This window comes from Parasteatoda tepidariorum, chromosome X2 (assembly GCF_043381705.1).
Source record: "Parasteatoda tepidariorum isolate YZ-2023 chromosome X2, CAS_Ptep_4.0, whole genome shotgun sequence".
NCBI lineage: Eukaryota > Metazoa > Arthropoda > Arachnida > Araneae > Theridiidae > Parasteatoda > Parasteatoda tepidariorum.
In genome coordinates this window covers 32,358,268-32,384,006 of record NC_092215.1, presented here as the reverse complement: position 1 = coordinate 32,384,006, position 25,739 = coordinate 32,358,268, and the positions used below count along the sequence as shown (strand labels likewise).

Here is a 25,739-nt window from a genome sequence, read left to right as displayed (position 1 = left end):
ATTAAACAAAATTTATTCAAAGCATTTTTAGAATTAGCACTCCTCATTTACTCCTCTTTAACAGTTAAGTTTAGTCGGGTTGAAAAGAGGCCTTTTAAAAGGATACTGTTGCGAATTTTTTTCATACCAATAGAGGGCGCTGTGATCATACATAATGATTATGATTATTTAGCGCTTGAGTCGTGGCCTATGGATTGTAATGGAAGGCTTATTGGGAAATTAATGGAGAAGTCTAAGGTTCGAATTCCAGCGGAGAATGATCGATACGAAATCTGTGCTAGGTTCGCAAGAACCATAGTACTGACGTAAAATATCCTCAGTGGTAGTCGGATCCTGAGTTAGAATGCCCTAGCCGTCGGGCTAAGCGTGGGAGGATTTCGTGGCTTTACTTTCCATGTAACACAAATGCGGGTTAGCTCCATTTAAAAGTCAGTTTGGCCCAATGTTTGATCCAGCAGTTCCCTTTTCTTCTGGGTTGGGGTCAAAGATGCGGAATTGAACATTGATAGTCATAAAACCGAAATTGGTCGGCTGTTAAACGCCGGTGAAAAAATAGAAAAAAAAAATATTAATTACAGCACCATATGTGTTTGTTTTATTCCTCACGTGATTAAATTTCATTGTTATTAAATACGGCTTTTTTATTCATTGCACCATTCTAGACTGAACCATTTTGCAACAGACACTATACTATGGGAGAAACTTTTCATTGCAAATTCTCTTTCATCTACACAAGTAATTGTTGTTGTTGCTGACTAAGCTATTAGGGCAGTCGGGGTGCGATTGTTCTTGTTTTCCAGTGGCACCATCTATGACTAAAAATTCGACTTCTGCCACACCCATTCATCACACCCGTTTATAGGGAGAACCCATTCATACATCCACAGATCGTAACTTTGACGAAGAGAACGATCAATCTCCGATCCAGTAACCCCAGATGTATAATTTGCAATGGGAGAATGGAGGACTTTGTGACCTAACAGTTTTAACGCGCACCAGTCACTATTTACTAGACGGGGAGTCTTCGGCTGGCTGAATTCGAACTCCCGTTCTTACGAACTGAAGTCCAGTACCCTACCAGCCAGGCTACCCCGGCCCTAGCACAAATAATTAAAATTTTAAATAACAGAAAAAGTGAATTCAGGTAAGCTTAGTGTAAACCATATAGTTTCGGATGCTGAAAAAAAAGTTTAAAAACATCAAGATGCAATCAAATTATGGAAGGATTGCTTAGAATTACGCAATCGGGAAATTATTTATTTTTCTGAAATTTTGAAAAAAAAGTTTCTGGAATTAAAATTTTATTGTTTACTCGAGGTTTTAACTGAACTTATTTTTCTCCAAACTTTAAAATACCAATGGAAGTGTTAGAGATTTTGAATTGAAAAGTATCTCCCTCGTTATAGCGTCCTTTTCAGAAAGGAAGGAGAAAAAATCATTCGTAAAATTTAACACGTTGAGCGCCGCGTCAGCCACCGGTGTCTGACACTGAAATTACATTTAGGCCGCGTCAACCACTGGTGGCTGACACTGAAATTACATTTAGGCTGCGTCTGCCACCGATTGCTGACACTGACCTTTCACCAGGGACCGATCAAGACAAAGTCAGGCCCAAGGCCCACCGAATTTTCTGGGCCCCTTACAAAATACTTTGAAATTAAATTACTGAAGAGTAGTCCTAATAATGAAAAAGAATGTATTAAACTGCATGATGCAAGAGAAACATTCTAAGAAATTTTAAAAGCAGACAATTGAAGATTATTTTTCTAAGAAAATGTTATGTCAGAATGAAAAACAGTTTGGTGACCACAAACAATTGAAATCAGTGATTTTTGCTTAAAGTCACTGATTAGCTGAATTGTTTTTATTGTAAACTGTAAGTATTTTTTATTTAGTACTTAAATCAACACATACATAGCTAGACCACCTTTAATTAGAGTTTTTGCTAATTTTTGAGGCCCCTCAGAAATTGTGGACCCTAGGCTCATGCCTATTGGGCCTAGGCTAGAATCTGTCCCTGCCTTTCACTTAGGCCGCAAAAATTTACACTCTTTTATGGAATTGCAGAAAATTTATTCAAAATTTACTTAATTATTGTGATTCTTGGTTTAATAAATTCAATTTAGTAGATTTTTATCCACCACTATTTCTACATTATTCGTAGGCTTATATAATTCACCACTTTTGTCAGATATGTCATGATAAACCTTCTAAAAATAGCAAAATCCGTCTAATATTTGCAAATTTAGTTTGTAGTTATTTACCGTGGACAGATGGGCAAGCCATGTAAAATTAGTGTGGCGTTCAATGTGTTCAGGGGCCTTATCACAAACTGGCTCCAAGATCCTGAATTTAACTCTTCTTGTTTAATAACGAATAAAAAGAAGAAGAAAAAGGATGACAGGGACATGGGTTCAAGTGAGTCATTACCTGATAACAACAGATGACGTGAATTTTATGCATCGTTGAACATCACCCATACCATAAAGTTCATGAACATTTCTTATCGAGGTTTTTGTTTTGATTATTTGACTACATAGTTTGCTTCTTTATCATAGGTCTTCAACTCCTTTTTTCACTGTATTTAATCCTTTTCTCATTCTAATATCCTTTTTATTTATGCTTCCTTAATCTTGAATTTTAGGTAACAATCGTAGTAAGATGACTCGATTTAATATGTCGTATTTTGTTAACGCAGGTTGAGGCTATTAAGATCTATGAGTTAATTTAAATATTACGTATAAACATGTTTTGACAATTTAGCCGGCCCCTATCTGTTATCAGCCAATATAAGCAAATTAATGCGGCTTTCTAAAATAAGCAAATTACAAGAGCCATGCAAACGTGGTATAGTCAAATTACCCCAGCCTTGCCTTTAGCTTAAACTTTTACAATACATATCCCATTATGGGGACTGATGCACGTTAAATCTGTCGAGTTACAAAGTCTTCCATGTTCCCATAATAAATCATACCTCTGGGGGCACTGATCAAAGAGTTTCCTTGTCTTCTGGATTGGTTCAAAATTACAAGGTTATGGAGTTGAACATTAGTAGTCGTAAACCCAATATTGGGTCGACTGTTCAACAACGGTTATAAAATATTAAATATACATATCTCATGGTGGCTCAGGGGATAGAGCGTTCATCTTCCAATGAGGTGAACCAGGTTCGAATTTCAGCGATGACTGCTCGATACGAATCCCGCACCCGGCTTGCATCGACGACAGTGCTGACGTAAAATATCCTCAATGGTAGACGGATCATGGGTCCCCGTGCCGTCAGGATAAACGTAGGAGGTTTTCGTGGTTTACCTCTCCATCTAACGCAAATGTGAGTTAGTTTCATCAAAAAGTCCTCCACGAAGGTAAAATTTCTTCCAATACTTGATCCAGGAGTTTTCTTGTTTTCTGGATTGGGTTCAAAGTAGCAAAGCTACGGAGTTGAACATTAGTAGTCGTAAACCCAAAAATGGGTCAGCTGTTCAACGACGGTTATAAAATAAAATATAGATTTCTCATAAGCTGTTCTGGTTCAGAGTATCGAGCTCTTGCCTCCCAATTAGGTGATCTGGGTTTGAATCCCAGATATGTCTGGTTGAAACAAATTCCGCACCCACCTCGCACCGACCACAGTGCTGACGTAGAACTATCCTCAAAGGTAGCCGGATCATGGGTTAGAGTCTCCTTGCCGAACCATGGGAAGTTTTCGTGGTTTTCCTCTCCATGTAATGCAAATGCGGGTTAGTTCTATCAAAAAGTTCGCCACGAAGACAATTTCTCCCATAGCTTTATCCAAGAGTTCCCTTGTCTTTTGGATTGGGTTCAAAACTACACGGCTACGGAGTTGCACATTGGTAGTCGTAAACTCAAATATTGGGTCGGTTGTTCAATAACGGCTATAAAATATAGATATCTCATATGTGGATTTAATCAAATATAAAAACTTAACTTTTCACAAAAAAATATATTTCATTTTAATGTAAAAAAAATTCATTTTATGAAAAGTTGAGAAAAATATTCTTTAGGAATCTTTCATACTTTCATTCTGTAGTTTAAATTCTTGACATCTGAAATTCCTTGAAAAAAAATATCAATTTATTCCAAGTGTAATTTTTTCCAATCTTCTCTGTTACGTTTTTTTGTAATTTAAAACAAAATGAGAATAAAAGGATCTTAGTATCTTACGTAAACATTACTCCTGCTCCGTCTACCCCCTTGTGGCAAAGCACAAAATTTGAACGAAATCGGTTGAAAACTGAGAAAACATACATTAAAAACATACATAAACGTGCATTAAAAAAATCTTAGATATAAGCCGTTTTTTGTGCACCGTTCGAGTTTCATATTGTCATTTTGAACGTGTTTATTTTCTTGGTGACATTGAAAAATAAGGAAAAAAAATTTTTTTTTCAATTGACAGACTGAAAAAATAGAGTAAAAAATGCCTTTTTCAGATTATTTAAACATCTTCTTAGCTTAGAAACCGCACTTTTTTGTTTCGTAAAATAAGGAGAGCAGAGCAAGGCTTGAGTAGTTACCTCATATAGTTAATATTTTATTTATTAATAATAATTTTTTTAATATTTTAGATAGAAGAAGAGAACATCCAAAATAAATTCAGAGATGAAAGTTTAGATTTGTTGCACAAGATGAGTAACCAAAGTTATTAAATGGTAAGCAAATAAGTTTTATGAAACAAAAAAAAACAGACGATTCCAAAAAAAAAAAAACAAGAAAAAACAGACGATTCCAAAAAAACAGACGATTTCAAAATTCTTTTAAAACATCAGAAGGAAAAGAACACAGTTTGCTACATTCAGTATAATAAGCCAATTATACATTCACACCAAATTTCAAACTTAGTAGCACAGTTTGCCAAAAAAAATGGAGCTGTTGACTAAAAAAACTAGTATTCGTAAACAAAACACCAATTTCAAGTCTGCGAAAGCTTATTCCATCCATATTCACATCAATGCAAAAAATTTCTAAGTTTCATTCTAATTAAATTAGAATTTCATTCTAATTTACATATGTATACAATAATGTACTCCTTTAATATTAATGATATAATATCACCATCGTAAGTGGAAACTGCACTAATTCCCAAGTAATGATTTTAATAGAATTGCACAGATTCGAAGAAATTTATACGTTAAACTATTTTCGAACATTTCTCAAAATAATAATACGGAAATCTGTGATCTAATCTTATTTAAATTTTAATTCATCCATAAGAAAACAATTATCAACATTGATAATTAAACAAAACTATAAAATAAAAAATTTTTTTTTAAAAAAACTCAAAATATAAAAAAAAGTAAACTAAAAGGCAGAAAAAAGCAACTCAAACTACTTTTTAATTAAAAAAAGAATTTTTTTACAAAAATGATGTGAAATACTGATTTTAATTTGTTTGAACGAGGTTAAAAATGCAGTTAACCTTCATTCTTAGCATTTTTTTTTCTCTTTGCAGACAATATCAACTCTTTTTTTTTAATTTTAAATATCGTTTGCCTTTTTTATCCCTCGAATTGTTTTGTAAAAATTCATTTTTCTTGGAACGAAAATACGATTGAGTAATAGAGCGGATATTTCTTGTTCTTGACGGATTTTGAGGACAATTGTAGTATTTTGCTTTTTAAATGTTCCATTATTCTTGCAGGTGATCTGTAATGATAATATAGATCGAATTGTTATGTTTTCTGGGGCCAAGATGCGTCTATTCAAATGGAAAGGGAAAAAAGCAACACATTGGTATGTATTTCCACGTTAATGACTTAGTTTCTCTTTCTTTATTTGATTTGGTACATGACTTTCTCGTATACTATCTTTCTACTTGACTTTTATGACTAATATTTCTTCCTACATCTAAACTACTTTCAAGAAAGGAAATAAGAACGATGAGTTAGAAAAAATAGCTGCCCCAAAAATACAGAGTTGTTTAAAGTAAAATAAAGTATTTTAAAATTCAATTTACAAAAATATATTTATTGTAATGATATTTATATGAATTTTAAAACTGAAGATTAATATGCATGCAAAACTCACATTTTTTATAAAGTGGTTGTCAACATATGACAGTTTTTTCAGACACATGTTATTTCTATTTTCATCATTTTTGGAATTTTTCAGATATTTGTCTTTTCGATTTTCGTCAATTCTGGAATTCGATTGATATTCGATTTTCGTAAATTCTGGAATTCGATTGAATTTCGATTTTCGTCAATTCTGGAATTCAATTGAATTTCGATTTTCGTCAATTCTGGAATTTGATTGAATTTCGATTTTCGTCAATTCCAGAATTCGATTTTCGTCAATTCTGAAATTCAATTGAATTTCGATTTTCGTCAATTTTAGTTTGAATTTCTGGGCAATCATTTCGTATTTTTGTACACTCTTATTCGTAAATTATCTGTTTCTGGCACTACTTGTATTATTCATTCATCAATAATACATAACAATTCAAATCTAAGTACTATAGTACTTAGAGTAAAAATTATATATTTTAGTATCGAATACTCCTCTTATTACTTTATTTTTTATTAAAAGACATAATTATATATTTTTAAACTTACAACATCTATTAAAAATTTTATTGCTTAAATAACTGCAAAATTCTTTAAACTCTGTATAACGAAATTTTCTCGATAGCGAATTTTTCAACTGGAACCAATCGATTCCGTTATAGATAAATTCCACTGTATTTTTAACTGTCTCAAATTTCATTAAACTACTAAATAATCAACCAAGGTACTGAATTATTTTTCATTCTTGTGTTCAAAATTTAAACTGAAAAGTATTAATAATTAGAGCTTTGAATTAAATATTTATACTTTTCCTCTCTAGGAATGCAGAGGTCACGCAACCTTCAATAGAAAGGAGCAAAATTGTTGCGGAAACTAAGCAATCCATGGAATATCTCGAAAACTTACACGATGAGTACAAGAAAATTTTAAACCAACTCTTAGAACAATTGCCAACTTTAAGTGAGAATGGTGATGATAAAAATTCATTAATTCAACAAAAAGTTGATGTTTTAAAGAAGAATTTAGTTGCAATTGAGCGAGGACTAGCTGATTCACAGGTAAGAGAAATAATTATTTAGAATGCAAGTTTCATTAATAACTAATAATTCAAATTTAATTTCCAAATATTTATCATAAAATAGAAGATGTTGTTGCTGTCGTCTGTCATTAAGGCACAGGGGATGCACTTGTTCTTGTTTTCCAGTGGCGCCATCTATGGCCTCACCCACACATCACACTCTTTTTAATGCAGGACCCATTCATACATCCATTCATTCGTCCACAGATCGCAATTTTAACCTGAACCAGCGAACGATTAATCTCCAATTCAGTACCCCTAGAGGTATTGATTTGTTATGGAACATGGATGACTATGTGACCGACAGATTTAACGTACACTAGTCACCATTTACTACACGGGAAGTCTTCGGCCTACTGGTTTCAAACTGCCGTTCTCATCCAGCACCCTGCCAACCTGGCTATCTCGGGGGCCATAAAATAAAAGATAAATTTATTATTTAGTTTAACTTTAGCAGTATATTCCAAAATTTATGTAAAAAGTAGATTTGATAAAAATTACAGATTTTTTTATAAAAATTGTTAATTTTTTATTCATTTATTAAGTATACAGTAAGAAATATGTATGGAATAACATATTGGGCAATATGAGGAGATTTTACTAACACACGCGCATTTTTTTGTCGAAATTTTTAATGACCACTTCGCATAGTCGTGGCTGAATTTCGTTGACACTTCATTCAATTTTCTGAGCTTGTTGGTAGAAAACAGATTCAAAGTTACTCTAGTTAATAAAAAATAGAAAGGCAGCGTTCCATCTGTTCTCATTCACTAAAATTAAAGGTTTTCCTTGGTTAAGATCAATTTTTAATTAGGTAACGTAATTTTAAAGTCCTAAATTTTGGAACCGTGGTGGCTTAGGGTATAGAGCTCTCGCTTCCCAATGAGGTGCATCAGGTTCGAATCCTAGCGATGGCTGGTAGATTCGAATTCCGCACCCGACTTGCACTGACCACAGTACTGACATAAAATATTCTCAATGGTAGACGGATAATGGGTTAGAGTCCCTTTGCCGTCAGGTTAACCGTGGAAGGTTTTCCTGATTTTCCCCTCCATGTAACGCAAATGCGGGTTAGTTCCTTCAAAAAGTCCTCCACGAAGGTTAATTTCTCAAAATACTTGATCCAGAAGTTCCCTGTCTTCTGGATCGGATTCAAAATGACGAGGCTATGGAGTTGAACATCGGTAGTTGTAAACCATAAATTGGGTCTGCTGTTTAACGATGGCTATAGAATCCTAAATTTTATAATTAAACGTTTGCAATCCCCTTTATTATACATAGAGGATTACACTGGGGAAAAAATTTCTGTTGCAGGAGATTTTTTTTACAGATCTTTAGAACACGTAACTAACGCTGGAAATTTCTCGGTTCGTTACACTATATCAGAAAAACAACTAACATAGTGAGCAACATACTCAGATTTAACAGAGCATCATGGGCCGGGATAGCCTGGTCGGTGGGGCACTGGGCCCATGTCCGACAGTTCATGGGTTCGAACCCCTCCTGGCCGAAGAAGTGGCTGATGTAAAGTGGCTGATGAACGTTAAATCTGCCGAGTCACAGAAGTCCTCCATGTTCCCATAACAAATCAATACCTCTGGGGGTACTGGATTGGAGATTGATCGTTCTCTGATCCAGGTCAAAATTACGATCTGTGGATGAATGAATGGATGTATGAATGGGTTCGCCCTATAAACGGGTGTGACGTATGGTGTGACAGAAGTCAAATTCTTGGCCATAGACGGCGCCACTGGAAAACAAGAACAATCGCACCCCTTCTGCCTAAACAGGCATACGTCAACAACAACAGAGCATCATGCATCAGATCCAGCGCATGCGCATAGGAAGCAAAGTGACTGCCAGGAAGTACGTCACTTGTGAACCGGTTGTTGGGCAACTCTTACATGTATATTTGGGTGAGCGACCTCCCACCATTTTAGTCTTTCTTTTTATGCCAAAATACTGTGTTAGCAGATTTAATTAACATGGATGGTATAAATGTATTCTCAGAGTAATATCTTTATTAACAATACAGGAACCATTTATCAATGGTGTAAAATTGCAGAACAAACCGAAAATAAATAAAAGAGAAAACTTTTCGTCTTCTCCCCAACCCCAGTAGTGTTTGGAAGGAGAGGAGGGGGAAAACCCGTTTCAAGAACTTCAACTGCGTTCTCTTAAATATTTTTTTTTCTTTATACACAGGGACCGCACTGAACCTTTGGGGACTGGTTTACATTATGACCACGGAAGCTAGCCTTCTTCACCTATGTCTTTGCTGATCACTGATTTCAAATCTGCAACCGGTTTCTTTCTCCAAACTACTTTCTTAATGACATTTTTAGTCTATTTTTTTTGTCGAAATGTACAAGTTTAAAAACGTTATAAACAACAAGGGGTCGCATAAATGCTGCGACAAACTTTCAGGGGTGTTAGGGCACATCCTCAGAATTAAAATTGAAAAAAAAAATGCCCGGAAAGGTCGTCAAACGTCGCTAGTGGCAGCAGGTCATATAAAGGAAGCGTCCCTAGCCTCTTTCGGCGATATTTTCAGCATGGGTTCCAATGCAGTTTTAATCTTGATGATGTGTTCCTCACAAACCCTGTTATATATAATGTTTTTAAATTCGTGCATTTCGTGCAACATAATTTTTATAATATGATAAAAAAAATTTATTACGCAATTAAATTTTTAAAAAATAACATAAATTTTCTGCTCTATTTTTACTTTTCAGATATTCTTAATGCTGAATAACATTGTAGAAAATATAGAAACTGAAGTAAATGAAGCAGAATTAGAAATCAAATCTATGAAGGATAATATTAAATCTCTAAAATCAGAAAATAATTCTTTACGTCAGGATTTATCACTTGCTCAGCGAAAACTTGTAGAAAGCGAAGAACAATCCATTACTTTAGAAGTGGAAATAGAACAATTGAACTTTATGAACTCTTTGTTAACAGAAGAGGTGAGAAATATTATTTTATACTCTGTTTATATTCCTTGCAACAAATGAGGATGATTTTTTTGTTTTATAAAAAAATATGAAAAACAATAGTAGTTATATTTTAAAGGTTTGCCAGTCGAGTAAAAATTTGGGTCTCTTTTACCCTCTTTCATACGCATAAAAAGGGGGAACAGCATATCAATATAAAGTATTGCTTAATGAAATTTCATTCTGATATAAAAATTTCTCAGAATACTTACTGTTATGGGTACATGCATTCAGGAACTGATTGATTGGAGGGCATTCGCGGCATGAGCCCAACATGTGAGGGGCCAAGACCTTCACAATTTCAGGGCTGCCACAGAATAAAATTGAACAAAATAGTTGCTTTTAGTAGCCTAAAGCATGAAAATAGTTGCCGAAAACTACAAAAATTCAGCAAAAATAAGACTAAAATTTTATTAAATGACTTAATTGTCGTATATCATGATCCATTTAGTCAAGTTGGTGGCAAATATGATAATTTTTATATACACGTTAGTGTGCTAGCTCTAAAATTTTATTTTAAAAAAAAATTTGTATATTTGCAGAAAATTAAATACTTTTAATAACTAGAATTTATTCAAAAAATACTTTTTTATTAAAAAAACACACTTTTTCTAATGAAGAATAAAACAAAGAAAAATTATAGACATATGAAAAAAAGGGGGTGGGAAATAATAAGTAAAAAAATAACAAACAACATTTTATTAAAAAAAAAAAGAAAANACCATATTTATCGAATTAAAAATTGGGTTTTTTAAAAATCATGCAGAATTTCGTAGCAATAACCGTTGAAAAGGCGATCGAGAAACGAAATAGACTTACGACAGAATCTGTGCAAATTGAACGCATTAAAAAGTGATGACTCAAATCTGCAATCTAAAATTTTCTATTTTTTAATGTTTTAATTATTTATTTAATTTTTTAAAATTTCATTATTTTTATTTTTCAAAGAAAGAAATTCAGTGTATTTAGAAGATTTCACGGGCTGCAGGTTTTCAACCCAATTTATGCTAAAAAAAAAACATTGCTAGGAGTACAGAAAAGTCTCCTTTTTCTGAAAATAGTTGCTTTTTTAGCCTTTTCAGGCAAAAAAAGTTGCATAGTCGCCTCATGCTGAAAATAGTAGNAGAAGATTTCACGGGCTGCATGTTTTCTACCCAATTTATGCTAAAAAAAAACATTGCTAGGAGTACAGAAAAGTCTCCTTTTCCTGAAAATAGTTGCTTTTTTAGCCTTTTCAGGCAAAAAAAGTTGCATAGTCGCCTCATGCTGAAAATAGTTGCATTTTTGTTGCCTGTGGCAACCCTGAATTTGAATACATTGAATATGTGAAATGCATTTAATGTGAGTTGCTTTCATTTCACCTCCCAATGAGGTGAGCCGGGTTCGAATCTCAGCGATGGCTGGTCAATACGAATCCCACGTAAATTTATCAATTATTTTTTTTTAAAGAAATGGGAAGTTAAAATGCTTACTTGCTTTTTCCATTATTTTTAAAAAAGAAAAGAAGAGTTCGAGAGAGAAACTAATGATAGGAAGAGGAAAGAAACAAAATGGTCTAACTACCCCAATAAGTCACACAATATTTATATATCAAAAATAGGGAAAATAATAACTTTTTATTTTTTTGTAACACATAAAAAAAAGAGTATAAAAATGCAATTAAATAACCACCATATGCCCCAAGCTTAAAGGGACCATCTTTAATAGTCGTTTCCGATTATACATCGGCAACTTTGAAGTCTTCTAAAAAAGATTTAAATTCATAGAAATAAAAATATTTGAGCGTATACGTAACTATCAAATATAATATATGCAATAAATGCAAATGTCAATGAAGAATTTGTAATGTATGCAATATATGTTATATGTGTACTACTTTAAACAAGCAGAAAAAATTATTAAAAAGAAAGTTTTTTTACAAAGTCACGTTCAACGTGTACTATTATGTAATCTAGACTAAAATGGTGCTATAAACTAAGCCTGCAACAGAAATAAGCTTTTAGGGCACTTTAGGGTAATGGGACGCGTATTTACTTGAAGAAGTCAAACCCCCAAGGTGGTAATCATCCCAATGCTATTACTCCAAAATTAATAAAACAATAATTAATGCAGCTTAATAATTATTGTTCTTATGTATGTATGGACAATTACTTACTTCCTTGTTGTAACTAGCATATAACTTTTTGACAGCCAATCATAGATGACACATCAGACGGAGCTGAATCTTTAGATTTAAGTTTTATTGATGAAAAAGAAATGGAAGAAACTAGTTGTAAGTAAAAATTATGTAATAAACAAACATTTCGTCAAAATGCGTCGATACTAGACACGTATACGAACACAATAGTTATTTATATGTCCAAAATATGACTGACGATTTAAAAAATCAGTTATAGGAAAAGGAGAAAAGGTATAAATGTACTGTTTTACTGTGTTCTGCTCAAGGTTGGCAAGTTTCTGCCGAGGTGGTTAAAACCACTGGTAGAAACTGGTTAAAACTAGCATGGCAGAAACCCTTTTCTGCCACATTTGTGGCAGAAACTAGCAGAAATTTAGAAAATGACATAAAAGTACGTACTGAGATTGACATACAATGGGTAATTCATAGGAAAAACAATTAAATGNCCTTTCTGATGCAAGGACAGTTCCCTGCCCCCTACACAGACTGGTCGGCCGATTTAAAAAATCAGTTATAGGAAAAGGGGAAAAGGTATAAATGTACTGTTTTACTGTGTTCTACTCAAGGTTGTCAAGTTTCTGCCGAGGTGGTTAAAACCACTGGTAAGAAACCGGTTAAAACTAGCATGGCAGAAACCCTTTTCTGCCACATTTGTGGCAGAAACTGGCAGAAATTTAGAAAATGACATAAAAGTAAGTACTGAGATTGACATACAATGGGTAATTCATAGGAAAAACAATTAAATGTTAAACAAAGTACAATTTATTTACAAAATTATCACCATTCAAAATCAAATATTACATTGTTTGCACTCTGCAGTAATCTATAACAAAAGACAAGTTTTGATGCAGTTTCTAAACCTAAACAATTTCTCAATTTGCTATGCACGAACGAGAAATTTGAGAAGATTCTCTCAAGTCCAGCAGAACTAGCAGGCATTGCCATCAAGGAACAAGCAAGATTTGTGAAACTTTCATCTATTGCATATTTTTTAAAACTGGACCACCATGTAGCAGCTGGGGTAGTTGTCAAAACTTGACTGGAAAAATAAGTTTCAGGAAATGGGGCCGATTTGTTTTGCAAAGCTAGGACATAAGGTACAAAATCTGGGTTAATATTGGCGAGTAAAATTCTGGCACTTTCTTCTTGAGCACATGATAATTTCAATCCCAAATACTTTGGATGCAGCATATAAGCTAGCAAATGATAATCAGTGACAGCCTGTTTAAATCTGTATGTAAACAAAGTCTCATTAAGCAATTACTAGAACTAATATAGACGTTTTTTAGTTTCTGCCGGTTTTTACCGGTTATAACCAGTTTCTGCCACTGGCATAGCAAAAACCAGTTTCTGCCGGCAAAAAGCCAACCCTTGTTCTACTTTGGAAACTGAATAATGTATTGGCATTAAGTTTTAAATTTGGCAACAAAATTCTTTAACAGATGATGCTAATGAATTGAAAACTGTAGAGCGATATTCTCTGCTGTTTGTCAGACCGTTTCAACTGAAATATTAGCACAAAAGTCTGCTAATGGACAACTAGTCGTTTTTTTTACTTTATTACGTAGTAAAGTTAACTGTTAACCGAGCTTACAGCCAAAACGTAAATATTTGCCTCACCTTTTAATCAAAATATAAACAAATACCGAGTTTGAACAATTCTTGTTTCTCTCCAATCAAGGATTGTTACATAACACAGCAGGTTGAATCTTTTTCCTGATTTCGAATAACAACAAAACTAGAGGCAAATAATTGCAAAGAAAACGAAACAGTTAAAAAGTTCCACCCCATTCAAGTCATGTATTTTATCTTAGTTGAAACCTAATGAAAAGTTTCTCGTTTCCTAAGCAGAACACAGCAAACCACATATTTGTATCCCCTTCCCGCTTTTCTTTAACCGATTTGTAAAATCGTCTGAATTTTTGGGACACCCAATAGCTACTTTTACCGGTTAGTCAAAATTTCAATTAATGATTAAAATATTATAATAACATTTAAAAATACCTTCACATGACCGAATGCTTTAAGTTACAGAATCTAAAATTTAAACAAAATCAGTTGAATACTTTCTCAGAAATTTTTTTTTAAAAAATCATACGTTTAAATTTTATTTCTGAATAAAATATTTAATGACTTTTTTTTCTTCAATTTTTTGAGTTTATCCCTTAAATTATTTAGTCTAAGATTACGTTAAATTTTTTTATACCTTATAACCTATTCGACTACCATAAAATTTCATATTCACTATTTTCAAAACTAACTTTGTTTTCTTTACTTTTTTTCTTCTTCAGTATTCTAACATATCTATTAAATGAAATGTTTTCTTCTTAATATAAATCAGTTAAACTTTTTAAACACGTTGAACGCCACGTTAATTTTACATGGCTTACCCGTCTGGCCAAACTAAAATTAACTACAAACTAAAATTGCAAATATTAGACAGATTTTGCTAGTTTTAAAAAGTTTAGCATAGCATATATGAAAAAGTGGTGAATTATATAAGACTACGAATAGTTTAAAAATAGTGGTGGATAAAAATCTACGAAATTGAATTTATTAAACCAAGAATCACAATAATTAAGTAAATTTTGAATAAATTTTCTGCAATCCAGCTGTTTTTCGCGGCCTATGTGAAAGGTCAGTGTCAGCAAGCGGTGGCAGACGCAGCCTAATTGTTATTTCAGTGTCAGCCACCGGTGGTTGACGCAGCCTAAATGTAATTTCAGTGTCAGCCACCGGTGGTTGACGCAGCCTAAATGGAAAGTCCAGTGTCAGCCACCGATGGCTGACACTGAAATAACATTTAGGCTGCGTCTGCCACCGCTTGCAAGTGTTAATATAGTGTACCGCAAAGTGTTAATATAAATCTCTTAATCTTTATTTTTTAATAATCTTTGATCTAAATTTTTTTCTACTCAGGTTCTTTTCCAAATTTGCCTTGTTTGTCAGAAATAGATCTCTCCAGCAATCCAAGACTAAAAATATTTTTTAATCTTGTAATGGGTTACATTACGAAAGGCTCATACGAAATTGCAGCTCCGTTGTGCAAAACAACACTTCAAGATTTGCAAGAAAAATGCGGTCCAGCGCATCCAGATGTTATTTCAATGATGGACATTATTACTTTAGTTTACAGGTAAGTTATGAACATTATTAGTGAACGTTTCTTTTTTTTTTACCGCTGGTATTAAAGTAAGAATGTTTGTGCCACTATTATTAGTAGTTTGAAATAATCAAATATTTAAAGATCATGAGAAGCAAATTAATAAATTCCAAAAAAATAAAAAGTCCCATTTTTATTTTCTAATTTATTGAAATACTATTCAAATAAATATAAGATGTTGAACGTCATGAACACCCTTCATGCATATTTTAAAAATCTTCGTCAAAAAAGCGTGCACATCAGGCGTCGTAAATTAGTATTTTATTTCATAACCGTCGTTGAACAGCCGACCCAATTTTTTGTGTTTATGACTAATAATGTTCAACTACGTAGCCTTGTAATTTTGAACCCAATCCAGAAGACAAGGGAACTCCTGGATCAATTAGGGGGGGGGGAATTTGCATTCGCAGAGGACTTTTTTGATGGAATTAACCCGCATTTGCGTTACACGGAGAGGAAGACCGCGAGAACCTCTCACGGTTAGCCTGACGGCACGGGGACTCTAACCCATGATCCGTCTACTACTGAGGATATTTCACGTCACACTGTGGTCGGTACAAGCCGGATGCGGAATTCGTATCGACCAGTCATCGCTGGGATTCGAACCTGGTTCATCTCATTGGAGGGCGAGCGCTCTATCCCCTGAGCCATCGTAATTAGAATAGAAATTCCGTTTCCTCACAAACCATCCCACATGCAATTTCCACGCAAACTCTGTAGAGCACCGAGGTTATTTTGAGATAATTGCGCTGCTCAAATCTTACGTACATGAGCATGCAAAGTTAAATGAATGTAGAAAAAAAAAATCAAATTTTTTATTGAAAATGAAGAAAACGATATCAAAATCTAAAGAGAAGGGCGTGATAAAAAAACATCAAAATCTGCTTGATTACCGGAAGAAACATTGCGAAGCAAATTATTAGGAAAACCACCAAGTTTAATCATACAATCAATCTGGTTTCAATGTTTTTAATCCGTCTTCCTCACAAATGATTCGATAGCGTTTCAGTTTCCTTCCAGCATTAATTAATTGCGACTTGGTATTTGTATACTTTTTTTAAATCATTTTTGACAATAGTGATTATGTAAAACGTTTGAATAGTTGTTTTGAAATCGACATCTATGAACTATGTAATGCCATTATTGGTAAAATTATTATCGCAGTTTTACAGCATAAAAGAAATTCATTTATTCGTGATAGCAACACTCGAATAATCAGGAGAGAAGACCTCTTGACCCTTCCCTCTGTTCAGTTGTATGCGAAGAATGTCTACAAAATTTTCCCCTTCCATAATATTTTTCATATTTAATTCTCAAAATATTTTTTAAAATTTCCACGAAGCTTTCTTTTAGAACTATGTTTAATGCAGTTTTGAGTTCTACGCAGTATTCTAACTTTAAAAATCTTAATCTGTCTGAAAATTAAGACAGAAACAAAAAGTACTTCTTCCTTCCACGTGCTAATGGTGAAAGCATGCGAAGTGTTACCATAGGTAGAGAGTTCTGCATAAATACATTATGCTTGCTATAATGAAAAGCATCAATGGAAATGTTGTTATTGTTGTAGTTCATTTACGTCGCACTAGAGCTGCACAATGGGCTATTGGCGACGGTCTGGGAAACATCCCTGAGGATGATCCGAAGACATGCCATCACAATTTTGATCCTCTACAGAGGGGATGGCACCCCCGCTAGCCCAGCTACCTGCACGCGAAGTCGAGCACTTTACGGTAGCACAGTTTAACGAGGACCAATACCGCACACCCTCGGTCCCTACGCCGACTGATCCAAATGGTCACCCACCCGCACACTGACCGCAGCCAGTGATGCTTGACTTCGGTGATCTGCTGGGAACCTTGTCTTAACGATCAGTCCACTGCGGGACCATCAATGGAAATGAGATGCTTTTCTGAATGTTATATTTATTTTTGCATTTTTTTTCTTCTGTTATAAGTGTAAACAAATTACTACTATATGTGCGCAATACGCTTTTATTGATTTTAATATTTTCAAAACACAATGCTTAAATAAAAAAGCATAATTAAAAAGCATTTAAAAATATTCAAAATTCATTTAAAATTTAATCAATGTATATTATTTTATGCTGCATTACAAGCATATTGCTTTATTGTATTAAAAATATAACAAAAAAGTATTATATTCCTTATTTATCATTAGTAGTAAAACATACATTTGCTATTTTATGTACACATAAGTATCCAGCCAATTTGTTGTTTTTTATCCTTTTACATATTTTCTTATTACAAATCAATGTCTGAATTAAAAAATATATTACCTTAAATTTTTCATGCTATCCTTAAAGTTGGTATTAATTCCATTGTATTAATTTAATTTATACAAATATTGTAAATTGAATACATTTAATTAATGACATTAAATAATTCTTAAATATGAGATTTTTCATGTATACTGAAAAACAAAGGGGAACTCTTTCTTTTACGCATTACTAATAATAACATTTTAATATTAACTTTCTATTTGCATGTTAAGTTAAAATGTAAAGTAATGTATAAGCATATTCTAAATATTCAGCCATTCTTTTTTGCAAGTTATTACGTTTATGAAACGAAAAAGGATTTTTTTAATAATAAAATTAATTAATAGTTGTATGAGATTAAACCTTATAATAGTTTAAACACTTTTAATGTAAAGCGTAAATTATTGTTTACCCTTTTTAATTTTAAATAAACCAACAAAAAATATGGTTTAAACAAAACAAAAAGAAAGAAAGTAAATCTGGTTCAAATAAAAGAATAAAGTTTTTCTCTTTTCTTCAAAAAAAAAAATAAAAAAAACCCTGGTTCAAATAAAAGAATTAAGTTTTTCTCTTTTCTTTAAAAAAAAAAATTTCTCCAACTCTGGATGTGACGTATTCTCATTCTCAACAACCACATTCTGTTAGATTAGTTGGTTAGGTTTAGCTATTTTTTACTTCCTCCGTGTTCTGGAAGTAAAAAAATTTTTAACAGTAAGCATCACAGTTAAAGGCATTAATATCATAACACAAAATGTAAAATAAAATGCTTTATAATTTCCTTCTTTTCTAGAGGAATGTCAAGGTACAAAGATGCAGCAAAAATGCAACGTGACGTTTTGGATATTAAAACTAAGCATTTTGAAGACAATAAATTAAGCGTAAGTGTTCATTGAATCAACAATTTTCTCAGATTATTTTACTGCACAGAAATTTTGAAATTGCCTGTCACTACTGTCATTAAAGTAAATTCTCACTAATACACTACACCACAATATTTTTTTTATCTGATGAATTTGCATATGATTTAATGCATATGATTTAATTTGATTTAATTTATATGATTTAATTTGCATATGATTTGCATATGATGAATTTGCATATGATTATGATTTAATTACCCTTAATTGATATTGTGTATAGAAATAAACCTCGAAAGCAAATGTTAATTAACCTTCAAACACTATTTTTTCTCTTTGCAATGAGGTTTCTATCCCAGAAGAAAAACATTATTTTCTATTTTATTACCTGTCACCCTTTTTTTATATTTGTTTTATAAATATACTCAGGGGTAATTGTGAGTCCAAGTCAAAATTCCGGAAAATTTCCTGAGCTTTTTTAAAAAAAAANAAAAAAAAAAAAAAAAAAAAAAAAAAAAAAACAGTTTAAATTGAAAAAAGTTTAAACAAGATTGTTTTCCTTTTTCTCAATATTTCTTCGTTTACCTAATATATATTTAAAATTTTATAAATACCTATACCATTTACACATACCTATGATGACCTGGAGAAGTAATTAAAATTTACAAATATGTCGTTCTTTCTTGAGTTTATGATTATAATAACTATTTACTGACAAGAAATGAATATTAATCATGAATGAAAGCTTACAAAGTACCTGGCTCTCCTTTACAAACAAATAAAATAAACTGTTTTTAAGCTCCACCTTTGAAAATTTGATTTCCGGAAACTTCTGTGATCAATGATTTTTGAAACGTTTGGATCTTCGATCTCCGGAAACTTCCTGATCACTGTTAGCGAAAAATCCGGAAATCCGGATTTTTTCCGGAGCACAATCAACCCTGTATACTATTGGTGTTCGAACTTGTCCTCTTCCTTAAATTCAAGAAGGTTGATGTATAGTTTCCATTACAATCTGATCCCTCAAAATCTGAAGTCACCCACAGTACTTCTCTTATAAAAAATATAGCTATGGTTTCCTTGAAAGTGACAGGCATTTTATTCTATTGCACGTTTCAATTTTAATATTTTTGTAAGCTTAAACANTTTATTGAAACTTCTTGACCTTGAATTTCCGGATTAAGGTTAGCGAAAAATCCGGAAATCCGGATTTTTTCCGGAGCACAATCAACCCTGTATACTATTGGTGTTCGAACTTGTCCTCTTCCTTAAATTCAAGAAGGTTGATGTATAGTTTCCATTACAATCTGATCCCTCAAAATCTGAAGTCACCCACAGTACTTCTCTTATAAAAAATATAGCTATGGTTTCCTTGAAAGTGACAGGCATTTTATTCTATTGCACGTTTCAATTTTAATATTTTTGTAAGCTTAAACATTCTTACAGTTTTCATTTTTGGCTCTAGTATTTTCAAAATAAAAAGGCGATCGAAATGGGCTGCATGTGGCACAGAGCAGAACTTATGGCACCACTTTGCATGTTTTCACCATTAGCGTATGGATAGTCATAAGTGAAGGAAGTGCGTTAGTTTCGCTGTAGATTTTCAAATAGATTAAAATCTTGTAAGTTAGGATACTATATGGAACTAAATTAAACATAGCTCTATAAGAAACTGTCTAGGAAATTGTAGAAAATATTTCTGACAATTACATGTGAAAAATATTATTGAAGGGGAAAATATCATATGAATATCAATGAAGGGGAAATGCCGGGATAGCCTGGTCGGTAGGGCACTGGGCCCATGCCCGAGAGTTCGAACCCCGCCGGCCGAAGACTCCCCAGTGTAATAAAGTGACTGATGTACGTTAAATCTGTCCAGTCGCAAAAGTCCTCCATGTTCCCATAACAAGTCAATACCTCTGGGGGTACTGGATTGGAGATGGATCATTCTCTGATTCAGGTCAAAATTACGATCTGTGGATGAAGTAGTAGCAGTTCATTTACGTCGCACTAGAGTTGCACAATGGGCTGTTGGCGACGGTCTGAGAAACATCCCTGAGGATGATCCGAAGACATGCCATCACAATTTTGATCCTCTGCAGAAGGGATGGCACCCCCGATTCGGTAGCTGCTGGGAACCGTGTCTTAATGACAGTCCACTGCGGGACCGATCTGTGGATGAATGAATGGATGTATGAATGGGTCCGCCCAATAAACGGGTGCGACGTATGGTGTGGCAGAATTCGAATTCTTGGCCATAGATGGCGCCACTGAAAAACAAGAAACGCACACTCTGCCTTAAATTTACTCGGTTTCACCAAGCAGGCTTGCCCGTGTGGCAAGTGCATTAGAAACAACAACAACAACAACAAATATCGTAGTACATTCCCTTACAACTAAAAAAAAAAGGAAGAGAGGAAAGGGGGAGGGTCAATACATGGAACCAATATTTGTCCCAGATAGCTTTATTCGAGCGTTGCAATTGCGAAATTTTTATTTCATTGCAATTTTAACTATGGATAATATCGCTGCATTGATTAAGGTAAAAACCAAGAGACATAAAATCAGCCCTCTTGTTGTAAATAGGGTGTGAGGAAACTTAGTAAACATATTGAATTTTTAAATATAATTAGTGAATCTGAACGTATCTTATTCTCGCAATGAGGCTTTCGCTTCATTTAAATACTGCTGTTTTTTTCCTTAAAAAAATACAATTTTGTAAAGTATACACATTAAAAAAAAAGAATAAAGCTTTTTATATCATAAGTACATCAATCTTAACCCATTTTCAGCCAAAGGTGCGTAAGCACACCATTTCAATAATTTTTTTTTTATATTAACACTGTGACATATATTTTTCATTAATTTTATTTTTCTGCCATTTTTAAGGCTTCTGAAGAGATCTATAAAAAATTAATAATTCAATCTGAGTAAACACTTTCTGCTTAGAAATTTTCAAACTACGCTGGGTTTTTTTAATTCAAAACCATTATTGACAAATTCGACTTTTTGAAAATGTATAACTATCCTATTTGAGATTAATCATTTGTTTTTATGAGGGATTAAAGTTGAAGTTCAGTAAATATAGTAAAACAAAGCTCATAAAAAACACTAGTGTTCAACTAAATGATTTGTTCATTGATTTTGTCAATTGTGCATATACGCACCACTTTATTTCTTAAATAAAATATTATTTTTCAAGAGCGAAACTCTTTTTGTGTCTTAGCGAATGTAATTTAAGCATATTTCAATGAAAATACGTAACCACATTTAATGTTACCAGATTTTATAACATTTCTATGCTTAGCCTAAAAAAGGTAAATACTATATCCCTCTATAATAATAATTTCATCCTAAAGCATTGTTATAAAGAGGCTCTACAATATTTTTTTTAGAATACTTATGCATACTTGTACCTTTCTTAATTTTGAAAAGGTTTTATAATTTGTGCAATTAAAAGCTATTAGGCCCAGGAGATACTATTAAACCTTTCTTTATATTACTATGTTACTAAACAATGTAAAATTCATTAGGTACCAGCTGGTTAACTGGTTCTAAAATAAAATGTTTTAATGCGTTAATTTTGGAAGAAGAAATTGACAAAGTCTACCTTGTTTTCAGATTGAACTTAGTGAATTTAAATAAAATAAAAAAAATGAATAGATCTAAAATTGCTTTAAACTTAGAAATAATTTTTTATGCATATACATTAATTCTCAATAATTTGTCCCAAAACTAATTTTTCTAAATTTACTACTTAAAATTGATCACATCAATTTAATACTACTGTTTTGCAATATTTTTTTAGCCATGTAATTTTTTACTCTAAAATAGTTTTTATAAAAAATATTTTATTAAATTCATTAAAAAATTTAACAAAACATTTAAAAAAAATGAAAACAGATGCTGAATTTAAAAAAAAATTGAAAAAAGTGTTTCTTTATAAACTATCACTCAAAGACTAAATAAAGCATATAATTGTGCGAAAAATTACAAAAGTTCATTTTAATAGAATTAGATCAAACTGGCGGCAAAATCAAAAATGCCATAGGCCTTATAATGTAAGTTACCAATGTAAAAGATGAAATATGAATGAAATAGTAGAGTGTGATAGAAAGTAGTGAATGACATAGAGCTAAATATAACTTAAATATATCTATGTTAAAATAACCCCTAAATTTAAATGAAAAAGTAAACGCAACATCAAGTAGCTACTATTTGTCATAATCATTGAAGAAACTATCATTATTTCTATATTTACTTACAGAAGAAATAAACTCTACAAGTATTAATTACTCACAGAAGAAATAGACTCTACAAGTATTAATTACTTACAGAAGAAATAAACTCTATAAGCATTTAAACTCTGTAAGTATTAATTATATCTTTTTATTTTCAGATTGCTTCAACATTGAATAACTTAAGTGCTCTTTATGGGAAAATTGGAAAAACAGAAGATGCTAAAAAGTTTTGCAAAACTGCTGTGAAATATCGCAAAATTGTAAGAAGATTATTAATAGGGTATTCTTTAAACATTGCCTTTGATCTATATTATGAAAGAATTAAAAACAGTTTCATCAGAACTTATCTTATCATTAGAACTATCTGCAAAGAATAAAATAGAAAAGTGATGTTGAAATAGAAAAGAAACTTACCTATTTAGTACTAAGTTTAAAAATAATGTTCAGTTTAAAAATAGAAAAGAAATTTACCTATTTAGTACTATATCATTAAATTATCACCATTTAATTAACTAAATTAAATTATACAAGATATTGTAAATAATATAGTTTTTTAAATACATTCATTAAAATTAGTTTGATTTGATTGTTAAAATAACACTAGAGCTAGATTAAGGGCATTAAAATTTGATTGGATTAATTTTCATAAGTTAAGTCATATTATAACAGGAGCACCTCAACTCATCCATCATACTTCTTTCATATACTTACCTCTTACACTATTGTGATTTAAAATTAACAATAGAGATCTCATAAAAGTTTATTATAAAAGAAAACTGTAAGAAATATTATCTTTGAACAGGTTTTAGGCAAAAATCATCCAGATGTTGGAAAGCAGTTATGTAACTTGGCAGCTATTTGTCGACACAGAAATGAACAAGACGATGCAATAAATTGTTACAAGGAGGCTTTAAATATCTTTTCTAATACTATTGGTCCTGAAAATAGTCATGCAATTAAAGCCAGAGATAACCTAGTAAGTGTCATGTTTACTATTATATTCATGAATCAGGTTGTTTAATAATGTAATTTTTTTTAACATAATAAAATAAATGTAGGTTTGTTGTCAATTTAAGAAAAGCCACTGATGTAACAAAATAAAACTTGGGTATTTATCAAAATATCAAGCACAACATTAGCAGCTACTAATTGTCAAAGTTATTGAAGAAACTTATATACAAATCTCTTTCTATTAAAAAATAGAAGTTAATCATGAAACATCTTAAATATGTTTAAGTGTGTTTGTTTTCTAAGCAACGTAACAACAAAATAGAAACCAAAGGTAGCAATATTCTGTGTAATCCCATAGCCATTGAGTTGACCCATAAAAACAGCCTGCTAAAATGTAAAACTTATGCTTGAATATTTGAATGATGCTAAGTATTGAATGATATGTCAAACTATAAAGGTGATATCACTTTTGAAGAACCTGTTTCAGGGGCAGTATGCTTAAAAAATAATACTTGTATTTAATGATGAGTCAATATTTGGAAAACAACTTCATACTATAGTTTTCAACTAAAAATATTGTATTGTGTTTCCTTTTAGGCATCTTTATGCGTAGAAACAAAAAGATATAAAGAAGCAGAAAATATATACAAAGAAATACTGAAATATGATCCAAAAGAAGTTGTAAAATCAGGTAAGAACTCGATAAAATTAAGTTTATTTGTTTATTAGTTATTTCTGACATTTTTTAGTTAAACATAAAAAATGCCTATAAAACATGCAAAATTTAGTAATAATATAAAAAAAATGTATAAGAAAAATCTTTTTGAAATAAAAAAAATTTATAAGAAAAATCTTTTTGAAATAAAAGAAATGTATAAGAAAAATATTTTTGAAGGTTGATTTGTTTTTGTGCTCCATTTCCAAAATGTTTTAGGCTAATAAGGTATAAAAGTTGAATAAAGTAACGCATAATTTTTATTTAGTAATTTAAATACAGAAATTATATAAATAAGAGGCTGAAAATTTCTTTTCCAAGATTATAGATGTTTCATAGCATAAGAAAATACTAAAATATGTATCAGATATTCCTTTATTTTAATTTGAGTAATATAGGGCCAGGATAGCCTGGTTGGTAGGGCACTGGGCCCAGGTTCAAAAGGTCATGGGCTCGATCTCTGCCGGCCGAAGACTCCCCGTATAGTAACTGGTGACTGATGCACATTAAATCTGTCGAGTCACAAATTTCTCCATGTTTCCATAACAAATCATACCTTTGGGGGTACTAATCCAGGAGTTTCCTTGTCTTCTGGATTGGTTAAAAATTACAAGGATACGCAGTTCAACATTAGTAGTAGTAAACCCGAAAATTGGGATGGTTGTTCAACGACGGATATAAAATATAAGTAATATTATAGCTGTTATTTCTTTTTAGAGGAAGAAGTTCAAAACAAATCTCTACCAACGTAAGACATAAAAAGGAACAAAGCAACAGGTCATGTGTAAAGGAGCCAAAGAACAAGTTCCAATTTAGTCAATTATTCATGAATTTTTAAATTATATTTTGTGATTAGAATTCATTATTCCTCATTGTAATAATTTACTTCTTATATTATTTTCATAAAATGTCTCATCTCCAAAAATATTAAAAAGCCAAAATTTTTACTTGTTTTGTCTAAACTTTCAATTTATTCTTATAATTTATATTGAAAAAAAAATTAATTAGAACATACACCTTACTAAAATATACACACCGACAAAGAAATCTAATTCTTTTATAGATTCCACCTTAAATTTAGAAAAAATTTATTTTTTATTTTTTAATCCTCTGGTTGTTTTACAACAATATTTTTAATTATGTAACTGAATATTCTTCTACTTAATACCTTTTACCTAGAAAAATGAGATTTTAATAAATATATTTATAAGGAAAAAGTTGTTTCTAACACTTTTATTTAATAGATAAATGCCTT

At 31.9% G+C, this 25,739-nt stretch overlaps 1 protein-coding gene across 1 annotated transcript in view; it reads left to right on the top strand.

Annotated features, from left to right (window-relative positions):
* The window catches only part of LOC107440933 (kinesin light chain), a 28,146-nt gene extending 2,715 nt beyond the window's left edge, over positions 1 to 25,431 (top strand). Inside the window, exons 2-12 of the mRNA XM_043040994.2 lie at positions 4,590 to 4,673; positions 5,663 to 5,754; positions 6,847 to 7,084; positions 9,840 to 10,073; positions 12,291 to 12,372; positions 15,199 to 15,415; positions 18,511 to 18,598; positions 22,977 to 23,078; positions 23,621 to 23,794; positions 24,367 to 24,460; positions 25,202 to 25,431. Coding sequence (XP_042896928.1) covers positions 4,671 to 4,673; positions 5,663 to 5,754; positions 6,847 to 7,084; positions 9,840 to 10,073; positions 12,291 to 12,372; positions 15,199 to 15,415; positions 18,511 to 18,598; positions 22,977 to 23,078; positions 23,621 to 23,794; positions 24,367 to 24,460; positions 25,202 to 25,236 — 1,359 coding nt within the window. The 5' untranslated portion in view covers positions 4,590 to 4,670 and the 3' untranslated portion in view covers positions 25,237 to 25,431. The remainder of the gene's footprint in view (positions 1 to 4,589; positions 4,674 to 5,662; positions 5,755 to 6,846; positions 7,085 to 9,839; positions 10,074 to 12,290; positions 12,373 to 15,198; positions 15,416 to 18,510; positions 18,599 to 22,976; positions 23,079 to 23,620; positions 23,795 to 24,366; positions 24,461 to 25,201) is intronic.
* The last annotated feature ends 308 nt before the right edge of the window (positions 25,432 to 25,739 follow it).